At 37.2% G+C, this 12,626-nt stretch overlaps 1 protein-coding gene across 2 annotated transcripts in view; it reads left to right on the forward strand.

Annotated features, from left to right (window-relative positions):
* LOC131068344 (cleavage and polyadenylation specificity factor subunit 1) overlaps positions 1 to 12,626 on the forward strand; it is a 276,602-nt gene that overhangs the window by 150,417 nt on the left and 113,559 nt on the right. For both annotated transcript variants that reach the window (XM_058003530.2, XM_058003531.2), the window contains exon 13: positions 1,279 to 1,356. In XM_058003530.2, coding sequence (XP_057859513.1) covers positions 1,279 to 1,356 — 78 coding nt within the window. The remainder of the gene's footprint in view (positions 1 to 1,278; positions 1,357 to 12,626) is intronic.

The raw sequence follows: 12,626 nt of genomic DNA on the forward strand, positions 1-12,626 counted from the left end.
ACGGTTTACCATCTAATAATTTTCATTTGTGTTTTATGAAGTTGTAAGTTCTTTCATAGAATGGGGGTATTGATGGAATCTTATATTAGGAATTTGAACGGTAGATTGTTTTAATTTTAGATATATATTATATTCATGCTTATATTGCTATTGGCATTTAAGATATTTATACCTTGTGTTAATGGAATATAGCCTTTCAGAAAGAAACTTTAAGTGCAAAGCAGAATTACTAAAATTTTAGTCATTATGCTGCTTATTTTTCCTATGGTAAGGGATAACTCATTCCTATCATGTGAGCTGTAAAGGTGTGACCTCACCTAACTGGGTACATTAGTAATTTTTATTTCAGATACTTATGCATTGTTATTGATAGAACATGGGTGACCTTTTGCAATTGGTTACCTCTGTTTGTACTCCTAAGTAGTTTCTTGAATAGTTAAATATGTACTCTTTACCAACTTTTTTGACAGCAAACAATTACAAGCTTAGTGAAATAGTCGAAGACAAAGTAGCTGTACATTTCAACAATAAGGAATTAAATGGAAATTTAATTCCTTTGTGGGCATCTACGAAGGTGTCCCATACATCCAATTGATAAATTTGTTGTCATTGAAATGGAAAAACACCTTCACACACACGCATGCATGTGCACATACACATGCATGCTCATCCTCATACACACACACACACATGCATATAGAGATGAATAGACACACACAGAGACACACCCCACACACACATGTGCATAGGTGCATGCATATATGCAAATATACCCCCACACACATTCATGCACACATGTTTGCACGCATGTGCATGCAGAGACATGTTCTCTCTCTCTCTCTCTCTCTCTCTAGTGACTCTCATCTCTTTGACTGATCTATAATAATCGAAGGCGTTTCTTTCCAGTGTGGATACTTTGGAACTTTTCTATGGATATATCTTAATAATAAGTTTGTTTCCTCTGATTCTTGTGATTATAGTTGTGATTACTAAATGATGGAAACTTACAGTTGCTATCTATGATGCCTGTTGGAATTTATGCTTCATTTAGGTTCACAGGAAGCCCATTATTTGTATGAATAGATTAGAAGAATAAATGCATTCATGATGCAGGAAGGGGAATGATATGCCCTGATGCAGTGTTGATTGCTTGTGATTTTAAATAAATTTTTTGTTTTGTAAAATACTGAAGAATTTGCTTTTATTCTTTGTGTTCCAGCTGGGAAAAAATATCAGAAATAAACTACTTATGCATTCTGGGTGGTATGGGTTCTGCAGGTATGTTGTTCTGGGCATGGAAAGAATGGCTCATTGTGCATTCTTCAACAGTCTATCCGTCCAGAGTTGATCACAGAGGTGTGTAATTTTTTCCCTAGTATAGCTTGCATATAGAGTCTACTATTAAGATGTTAAGATGAATTTCAAATAATAATATTTTGGTTGAGAGACAGGAGAGGATGTTTTGCAAAGACTTTCTGGTTATTAATTATCCCATATGGGCTATGGCGTATTTTTTATTTCCTTTAAAGGCCAAGTTTTTACTTGTTCTCCATAGATGAGGTCAATAAAATTGAACAACTTTTGGAGTTCAATCATTTTGTGTTTAGCTTTTCATTGTCTTCAGAATGATATGTTTTCAACAATCTAGTTTAGATGTTTTTTGATTGTCTGCTATTGCTTTCCTTTCCTTAGGGAATATTTTTATGCCATGATCGTGTTGTTTTTTAATGGTTTAGACTCTTTTGTTCTTGCATGCTAGGTTATGAAAATTGCAATATACAAGTGAGATTTCCTCCTTTGTTAGGCAGGGATCCCATGAGGGGGATTAAGCTCTATTTTTAAGGAAGAGGTGATCCCATGAAGAAATTTTCTTTTTGCTACGGGATTATTTGAGATCTTCTCCTAAAAAATAGAAGCATTTACATTTTAGGCCTGTAAATGTAAGCAGGTGAAAATGGGGTGGGGCTAGAAATTGCCCAACCAGCTTAGGAATATTTTATGCCACTTGTCAATCATCTGAATTTTAGAGGGAAAAATAAATTTATTTACCACCAATTTGCTTCAATTTAGCAGTTTAAACTTAGGCTGGTTGCACTACAAAATTCATGGGACTGTGAGAATCCTTAAATTTAGGAGCTTAAACTTTTAAGCTGAACTGCAGTATGACATTCATGGGACCGCTACCTTCAAAATATTCCTAAAAAATCTCAGCAGCTCCAGCTCTATTTGTTAGGAAGCCCCCCTCCATGGGACCCCAGCCTTAGAGGTACTTAGGAGCAAGTGAGAATATCTGTACTGGTGTGGTATAGAGGATTATTTTCATGGCGAATGTTGCTTTGTCAGCTAGGGATGTGATTGACATAACAAAAATTGTTTTGGATTACTAAAATTACAAGAAGCACAAGAGTTTGCCTTCTTTGGTAAAAAACTATGTTTCACCAAGTTTCTGGGACAGGGGGATGCATTTCTGAGTCCCCAATTTTTCAAGCCATTTTTGGGGATGGCCAAGGGATGCCAAAGGGGACGACTATATAAAAATAGGGATGTAAAATATGTAGGGGAATTTTAAATATTTGTATAAAAGCATGGATAAAGCATGCATATATACATTATAGAGCCTTAATATATAACATTTGTGACTGCATGGGTGCCTGGACGAAGAATGCTAGTTATAGTGAATTGAAGGAAGATGCCTGGAAATGTCATGACCATAAGATCACCCAAAAGTTTGATTTGCAAGAAAATAATGTTCCAAATGGTTCAGGTCGGAAGACAAGTTGAAACTGCAGGTGGAATTAATAGTACAGAGTCTACAGACAGTTGGAAAAGTGATGTGGATCCCAATGTCAAAAAGGATGAGTATTGGAAAAGTGCCACAGTAATTAAGAAAAGAGTGGCTGAAACTAATCGGACTTCAAATTTTCCAGCCTGGCAATTAAACAAAGACGATTGAAGAACAAAGGATTGTACTGATTAGAACAATTTATGCTCAGAAATAATTCAGGAAGATACTACAAAGATGCACAACAATCAACTAAATCTTTATCATTATTGTAGATTTCAAGCATTGGTGATGTCCGACTTAGAGGACATTCCCCTCTTTGACCTGCAATTGGGGACGGCTTGGGGATAACCCCAAGGCACCCCACCACCCACGGGATGTCTCGGAAACAGGGATGCCTGGAATAACGCCGGGGACACATCTCCAAGTAATTTGGTAAAGAAATGTAAGACCAAGCTGTTCAAGTTCATCAAAGCTTCTGCAGTTGGAACTTGGTGGTATTACTCCTAGTTTAAGAAATCCTAAGGCTTTGTTGTTTGCTAGGTTTGTACCGGATGATTTGTTTCTGTGCATGGACAAAGTTTTGGGTATTCTTGTATCTTTGCTCAAATAGAATCAGATTGCTCTTATTCCTTTGCAATAATTGAGTAAACCCAATGGCTCTACAAGGACCAAATATATGATGTTCTTGTTCATCTACATGGAAGGAGCTAGATTTATTAAGATTTTTTGATTAGGGTCTTGTTGTGACGTTTTCACACATCGCCCCATTGCAAATGGGGACCCTTGTTTTTTTTTGCTTTTTAGGGTTTGTTTTTTTTTGCTTTTTAGGGTTTGTTTTTTTGGTCTTTTAGGGTTTTGTTAGTTAGCCTTTGCATTTTGAGTGTTGTCGGGGAGATCAATAGGATAGCAAGTCCGGCTTGAGTGATGTCCTGATCCTGAAATTTGGCTAAGTCTGAATGTCCTGATCCTGAAAATTTGGCTAAGTCTGAAAGTCCTGATCCTGAAATTTGGCTAAGTCTGGAATGTCCTGATCCTGAAATTTGACTAAGTCTGGAAACTGAAAAACCTCAAAAAACTAGATTTTGCAATATAACTCCTGGAGGTCTGAAACCACTCTCAAACATTCTGAAAGTAAAAGTATAAGCCAGAGGCTTATACTTAAATGTTATATTCCATAAAAATTATCCTGATAGAGAGTTCAAAAAGTCAAATTTTGCTCCTGTCCTTCACTGAGGATCCAGAGCGAATTTCGCTCCGGTCCCTCTCCCAGGGACCAAGGCAAAGCGCTCCTGTCCCTCACCAAGGGTCCAGGGCGAAAAGGCTTATTGAGTCATTCCTGACCTTGTTTGGTCAAATTGAAACATCAAAGACACAATGAAGGACGAAATGAGCATGATAGAGCATCGAGACTTGACAATGAAATGATGAAGTTTTTTGCCTAGAAGGTCAAATTCGCTCCTGTCCCTCACTGAAGGACTAGAGCGCTTTTCTTTATATGCACAATTTTAGACCTTTTTTGAACATTAACTTTTATTCATAGCATGAAGTAAGGTGAAATCTTCCCTAGCAAAGGAAATTTGAGATGAAAATTGTAGTGATTTGGCCTTGAGGACAAAAATCGCTCCTGTTCCTCACTGAAGGACCGGAGCTTGAATTCCAAATATGCATTATCCTCACAAGAGTTAAAGTGATTTCGCGATTTGAGGAGGTCAAGGAAAGTATGTTTTGCCCGTTGAATATAACTTGAATGAGTCACAAAGGAGAAAATCGACCCAAGTTGCAATAGGCGCTCCTGTCCCTCTCCCAGGGACCAAGGCGATTGTTAAAGGAAGCTCCTGTCCCTCACTGAAGGACCGGAGCGATTTTCTTTATATACACATTTTTAGACCTTTCTTAGACTTGAACTCTTATTCATGGCGTGTAACAAGATGATATCTTCCTTAGCCAAGACATTTCATGGTGAAATGTGAAGCATTTTGGTCTAGAAGACAAAATTCGCTCCTGTCCCTCACTGAAGGACCGGAGCTTGATTTTCAAATTTGCACTGTTCTTGCAGGATCAGGACAATTTTATGATTGGAAGAGATCAAGGAGGGCATGTTTTGTCCATTGAATATAATTTAAGCAGTCTACAAAGGAGTAAATCAACCCAAATGACAAAAAGTGCTCCCGTCCCTCACTGAAGGACCGTGCCACTTTTTCAAGTTTCTCCTATTTGTTTGATATTTTATGGCAAAACTTGACTTGGATGGGAAGGACGAAGGATGTTTTATGCCTTGGACGCAATTAAGAGATTTAAAGAACAAAAGGGTACGCCAAGATGTCAAAAGTGCTCCCGTCCCTCACTGAAGGACCATCTCACTTTTTCAAAAGTGCTCCCGTCCCTCACTGAAGGACCGTCCCTCTTTTCTAAAAATACAAATTTCTTGCAAAGGCAAGGCAAGTTACGTGATTGGTACAATGAAGATAATTTTGAAGGCTAGCAAAACACAAGTAAGCTCATAGTTGCAAAATCGCTCCTGTCCCTCTCCAAGGGACCAGGGCGAAAATGTTCTAAGGTACGCCCCTTCCAAAGATCACATGAATTGAACTTAAAGTTCCAGATAAAACGCCATTTTGAACGTCAAGGATGAAGTTTCAAACGTAAAAAAATGAAGGATGGAGGACAAAAATGCAGGAGCGCTCCTGTCCCTCTCCAAGGGACCAGAGCGAAGTTATCAAAATTCATTATTTTTTGCCTTATTTTAGCAAATCGCACTAGATGCCAAGTTCGCCAAAAAACTTCGAAATATTTTTAAAAATTCTAATTAAATTGGCATTTAATGAAAATCGCATAGCATTTAATAATTAATTTTGAGCCTTGGAAAATCATTTTTTTTAATTAATTGAGGCATTTCGAAATTAATTATTATTAATTTAAAATTTAAAAGAAGAGCGCTTGAGGTATCATTTTTTATTGCTTAATTAAGTCGGCCTCTTCCTTTTTAGTTTTATTTATTTTTTTGGCCTATTTTCATCAAGTCGGCCTATGGGGAGGTGAAATGGTGAGCGCTCTATATATTTGGGGTGTGTTTTTCATTATTCAAATCATTCACTCATTGTTTCAAGTGCGATTTGGAGAAGCAAGGAAGGAGGTGCGAAATCTAGCTTGTGTGGAGCGAATTTCTACCAAGTGTGGACTAAAGAAGGCGAAATTCATCTTGAAGGCTATTGGGGAGGCGTATTTCTTGCTAGTTTGGAGGATAATTTCCAGATTTTTGAAGACATTTGAAGGCGAATTTCCAGATTTTTGAAGAGGAAGGTGGAGTTCTTTTCCAAGCTAAAGGAGGTGCATTTTATCCAAGAGAAGGCTTTGATCTACACTTTGCCTAGCAAAATTCATCTATTTTTACATCATTTCTTAGAGTTAATTCTCAAGAGGAGGTATGGCAAAATCATCTTGACACCCTTATTCAAGGTTTGATTTTTTTTTTTTTTAGACATTTTTTAGAAAAGTCTAAGTATTGCATGGTTAATTAGGAAATGATAACTCAAGATTTATCATGAAGTTTCCTAATTAAAATCTTGAATCTTCCTTTTAAAGTTTAATTTTTAGATTTCAAGATATATTACTAATTTTGAAATGTTGTGTAGGTATCAAGATGGCGACTCCAAAGCCCGGAGGATCTACAAGTCAGCAGGTTCTCATCAAGGACAATCAAGCCAGATCAAGGACGGTCTCCTCCAATGACGATCAAGCAAGGACAAGGGCGACCTCCTCCAGCCTAGCATCGACAAGGACGGCCTTCTTTGGACTAACGTCATCAAGGGTGACTTCTCCAATCCAATATTCCAAGGCGAGGTACATCAATCATCCTGCACATCAAGGACACAAGAAGTTAGAACAAGGGTTCGTTGAAGAAGCAGATAGTACCAGATGAATTAATTAAAGCTAGCTTCTCAACAACATCAAGTTGAATATTTACTAAGTTACAAGTGTCGGACGAGGTGGCATCCTAGTCATCACTTCTCCAGTCAGTGTGGTCCACCTCAACATTTCCAGATTCAATGTACCTAACTCATGGAAGGTGGCACAAACTCCGATGTACCTACCCCAGCTATCCATTGGTGGAATTTTCTAGAGAAGACATGTGTCCAAGCAATACAATTTTATCATTGGTCAAGCATTAAATGTTATGTAATGGTTGTAACAAACCCTAATTAGGGTTTTCATTGTTGAATCTTGGCCATTGATCTCGAATTGATCTAAGCCGTCGAATTGTATTGAGGGCACTATATAAGCCCTGACATTTCATTTTGTAAAGGGAATAATTAGAAATAGATAGAGGGAATAGTTAGAAAATAGATAGAAGCAGTTAATAGAAGATAGATAGAGAGTAGTTGGAAGGTGATTAGCTAGTTGATAGAATAGCAATTAGAGTAGAGTAGAGAGAGAAGGCAAAGATTGTTGCCAAGATGTTGTTGTAAAAGACTTGTAACTTCATTGAAGAAATGGTGAAATTTATGGGTTGATTCGACAATTTGCATGGTCTTTATGCTTCTCATATTTGATTTCATGTTATTAGATGAGTGGAAGAAATGTGCTTGATTGATGGTGGAATTCGTATATCCATACTACTAGCAGTTTGTTGATTGCAGACTTGCCTTGTGTAGTCAACTGGAATCATTCAGCTTAAGCTTAACTTCAATTGTCGCTTCTTCATTGATATGCATCAATCTGATGGTGTCTATGCCTGCAGTGATGATTTGAACATCATAAAGCTTCCCTTCGAAGATCGCACTAACCTTGTGGAGATGTTCCTGTGATGTCAAAACAAGACTTAGTTAGAATTTCATCAAAGATCATTCATTGTTCTTACATTCTTAGTGTTAGGATTAGATCCTTTCCTCGCCCTCATCTTTTTTCCTTTTTTTCAAGTCAAAGCTAGTAAAATCTTGTGTTCCAGCAAATATTCAAAGCAGATCAGACATTCAATCATCAAATGTAAGTCCCCTTGTGATTCCAACAAATCACATCATACCACAGAGAGCTTATCCACACGTAGAGACCCTACATACAAGAACCTTGAAGTCATCCCGATTGATCCTTTTCGCGACATCTTCAGCATTCGGAGGCTTTATTCAAGAGAGGATAAGGTACCCTTGGGTATTTTATTCTGTGTTTGATTGTGTACAAAATACACGTCAACAGGTCTTTAAAACCAAAATCTTTGGGAAGACCATAAGGTGAACTCTCAAGTGCACAGCTACCTCAACTTTGTAGGTCCTAGTCTTGACTCAAAACTAGACCCAAGTTATGTTTGTCCACATTGATTTGACTTCTTGGTTGAGATATTGGACATGTTTTATGATGATTGCAATGTCTTGAAGAATTGTGCTGTTGAAACACAAAGAAGTTTCTTGAGGCTAGGACAAAAGTATTTATTGGGGAAAAAAATAATGAAGAAATGCAGGAACATGTAAAAGGGAAGTCCTGGAAAAACAATAAATCTTAGAAATAATTTGCAATTTTAAGATAATGTGGAATTATGTAAGACGAAGGGGATGGGAATAGATGACAGGTACTATAGTGACCAAGATGTGTGGATGCTTCCTTGTCCCATGGTAAACAGTCCTAACAGTCTTGACATGCACCCTTCTTGTCATGTAATCCTGAATGAGTTCACAGGTAAGCCTTTTTCTTAAGGCCTCAAAAACTTCGCTGCAAATTCTGTGATTGCTGTCTAGTTTTATTTGGGCTGTGCGAGTCTCCCTAATGTCAACATGAAGGATTTATTGAAAATTAACTCAATCCCCATATCAAGGAGGATTGATTTTCTTAGGTTGACAAGTCTATCTTCCTAGTTTATACCAGGAAGTACTGATGGATTTAGATCTTATTTGAGTTGTAAACTGGTGCCCAACATAGGAAATTGAGTTTGTTTCTGAAAGGAAACTGGAGAGACCAAGCACAAGCTACAATATATTTAAGCAGTTGAGGATCTTTGAAGGTCTGTATTGTGGTATCATTAAACTAGTTGTGAATTTGATCAAGAAAGAGGTTAGCCTGGTAATTGAGAAACACAAGCTGGTAGAAAAGATTACCTTTGATCTCAGTAAGATGGGAATCTCATCTCCACCCCAGAGACATCACAAGAAGGACATGATAGCAACCCTGTAGTAGCAATGATCCAGGTAACACAATGAACAACAGTAGCTTCAGGAGCATCGGCAATGACATCAAGTCAGAGCCAAGGCCAGAAGCTTTATGATGCCTGCACATGTTGTGAAGTTGTTCCTCATCAACTGTAGGTAGTCTGGGAAAACCGACCTTAACACTCACTGGCAGTCATCATAGGGACCTGGAAATAGTTTCCAGAACACTGAATTGGACAGTGGACCAATAACTCTGCTGTATCTTCTCCCAATAACAGAGCTTTACATGACGTTCAAAAGCACAGTTTTAAAGATAACAATTTTTTCCTGTAAGTTCTCTTCTGAACCACTTTTTATTGGTAATATTGATGCTGTTGGTCTTGGTTTCAAATGTCTGAGTTGAAAATATTCTGTGGTCATCTCAGATTGAGATAGTCTTTTGACTCTTTTTGATGTACCAGCAAAAAACAGTGCCTTACTGTCTCTCCCTTAGTAGTATTGATGCTGGACTGAAAACCTCAGGAGAAAATAGAACCATAGAGAAAATTATTGTGCACAGAAGGTCCCTCCTAAGATGTCTTCTTCTTACTCTACCTTTGTCCATGCTTTTCTCTCCAGGCTTAGATTGCATGTTTCCTGTCTTCAATGGTCCCTCTCTTGTTGTTAGTTCATTGAGAAGAATTTGAGATTTTCATTCCTTTCTAGAGAAGAGTTCATCTCTTAAGGATTGAAGCAGTTAGCAAACAGCGCTGTTTATGATGAGATGCATGTTGTTCCATGTGGTGATATTCTCTCTTCATTGAAATAATGGATTGTGTAAAAGCTTATTACTTTTTAATCCTCGAGGAGAAGAGTTGCATCCTCTAGGTGGAGCTGAGATGGTCTGTATGTTATATAGGCAGACCAAGATTCACAAGACCCAATTGAGTGGTAGGTTCATACTGTGGATTATGTTGGAATCCTTGTCCAAATGAGTTCACCATATTTTGTTGTCCTTGCCTTGATATCAAACTTGGACAAAAAATTCCTGTCCTGTGATATCCTTCTATTGAGCTTTAGCATTGAGAGCCTCCATTTCAATATTCCTGCTGCTTGCCTTGTTGAAGCTTTGTGATATTTTATAAAGGATCACTTATAAGATAAAAAATAGATATGTTATCTGTTTGGCATTCTTGGAGTTGTCAGAACACTTTTTTCTTTTTTTTCTGATTCAAAGCAGCAAACATCTTGTTAGTTTATTTAGTAACCAGGTTGCATGGATAAACACTTTTGTTTGACTCATAGCCAAGGACTGAAGGGTATTCATTCTGCCAAATTCACTTGGAACCCAAACCTTGCCTCCTCTTTCGCAGGGTTGGGCCAATGCATTCAGCAAGATTTGATCCCTGGTGGGATCTTTGTGACCCTAGCAATTTCACAAGTATAGCAATGATCACTTAACATCAGAACACTATTTGAAGTTAAAGAGCATATTTTACTGCAAGAATTATGGTACTGTTTTGGGCAATAATTTTGCTGTGGCTCATTGTTGCTACATTCTCTGATATCTGACACTCTAGGTTAATTTTCAGTGAACTTTAAGTTCTTCGATATTGCAAGTGTTTCATTCATAATATGTTTTGTTGTTAGCATAGGTCAAGGGAATCCCTCAATGCTCATCTTGAATGCCTTCTGTTCATTCTATGATATGGTATCAGAGGAAGAGGTTACCATTTTAGACCTGGTCTTCACAGATGCTCAAATTTTTCTCGAACAGGCATCCTGAACATTAAATGCTTTCAGAAGTGGGTGAATGCATATCATTATACTCCAGGCTCTTCATGCCATACACTCCATCAGAAGACATTATGTTCTATGAGTTCAAGAGGTTCCTTGTTGAAAAAAGTAGCAGGGAAGGTTTTCCGTATATTAAAGTTCAGTATTAAACAGTTTGTGGACTTGATGTTAATGTATCAACTATACGCTCCTTTTGTTTTCTAAATTTAATTTGTAAGACAGATTTTCTGCTTACCATTGTCATTGCAAGCAGCTGACGGGAAAGGCTTAAAAACCATCTAAGTAACCTAATTCGCTAGCAACCTGAAGATTGGCCTTGATGTGATGATGTTTATGTTTGAACTGATGCAATGTGAACTCTGTCCACTCTTTTCTGCACAAGAAAGGGCCTTAATTTTTTGATCTCTGGTTTATTATTTGGGGCAGCCAACCTTGGAGTGTGCTTTTTCCTGGATGGTGATCCTTTGGGTCGAATGGAAGCAACTCTATGGTTCCATGGGTTTCATGGCATTGTCCTCCTGGAAGTTATTCTATTAGAATATTTAATTATATTTTAGTCACCTATATTTAGTTCCTTGTTTAATGGTCATTTAGCTTTTTAGTTAATTAGCTTTTAAGCTTTATTTAGCATTGAGCTTTTTCTTTTTAGTTAATTAGCTTTTAAGCGTTATTTAGCGTTTAGCTTTTTAGTAGTATTAGAGCAGGTCGATGGGATTCTTTAAAGTTTGGCGAATTTTTTAATAAAAATTCATGGCCTTCTTTTTGGAATATTTTTTAGATTTTTTTATTGTTTTTTAATAAAAAATACGATTTTTCTTTTTGACTGGGCAGCAATTCTGGAGATTTTTGGGCTTGCAACTTGGAGGTTTTGTTTTGCAGATTGAAAATTTTCCTAGGGTTTTTGCAATTTTCGACTAGGGTTTTGACCCTTCAGTTCAAGTCGAAATTTTATTTTGGTTGCAGATTCTTGGTGGGTTTTTTGAGACCTCAACTAGGTCGTCGTCAGATTTTTCTAGGTGCATCGTTTTCTGTGCCTCAATTTTTGAGCCGTTGGATCTGCATTTTGATTTCAAATTCTTGGTTGGTTTTTCGAGAGCTTTTTTGGGTTGCTCTCAGATTTTTCTGGGTGCCTCTTTTTTCGTGCCTCAAATTTTGTCCCAGTGAATTTGTCGTGGAATTTAAAAAACAGTCACGATTTCTACTAATTCTGTGGACGTTGGGAATTTTGGTGTCTTCTGGGCGCCATTTATGTTGTACATCTGATTTAGGGTTTCTGCCCCTATTTTTTTTGCTTTTTTTGGGAAAAAAATCGTCAATATTTTTCTGGTGTTTTTACAAAAAAATCAGAGGTATTTTCTTATTTTTTGCAAATTATTATTTTTTTTTGATTATTTTCAGGAAAAATTTCAGGTTTTAAGTTTGCAAAAATTTTTAATTTCTGGGTTTCATCCAAACCTTGAAATTCGCGCCAAAATTCTCCTCCAGGGTTTTAGATTATTTGTGCAGCTGCTTCTATTCTGATTTTTTAATTAGATTCGTTTGTCTCATGCTTTCACTAGGTTGACCTCGTTCAACCTCCATTTTTATGATGGCATCTTTGACCAACATCATGTTAACAGTGCATGTTAACGATATCTGAATATCGTTACCTTTATCAGATTGATTTAGGCCAGACCTCGTCTTACAGGTCCTAGGGTTTTCACGATTTTTTCCTGAAAAATTGTCTGTCGGTATTCTGATTTTTTTCACAAAAAATCATGGGAGGGTTTTCACGATTTTTTTCTCAAAAATTGTTCGCAGGGTTTATAATTTTCCCTTAAAAATGATCTCATCTGTAATCCACGATATTCGCGTAAGATTTTAATTATCTAGGTTTTATCGTTTTTTCCCACAAAAACGATGATTTGTAACCTTGGATTTCTTGGTTTTTC

The sequence above is a fragment of the Cryptomeria japonica genome, chromosome 11, assembly GCF_030272615.1.
Source record: "Cryptomeria japonica chromosome 11, Sugi_1.0, whole genome shotgun sequence".
NCBI lineage: Eukaryota > Viridiplantae > Streptophyta > Pinopsida > Cupressales > Cupressaceae > Cryptomeria > Cryptomeria japonica.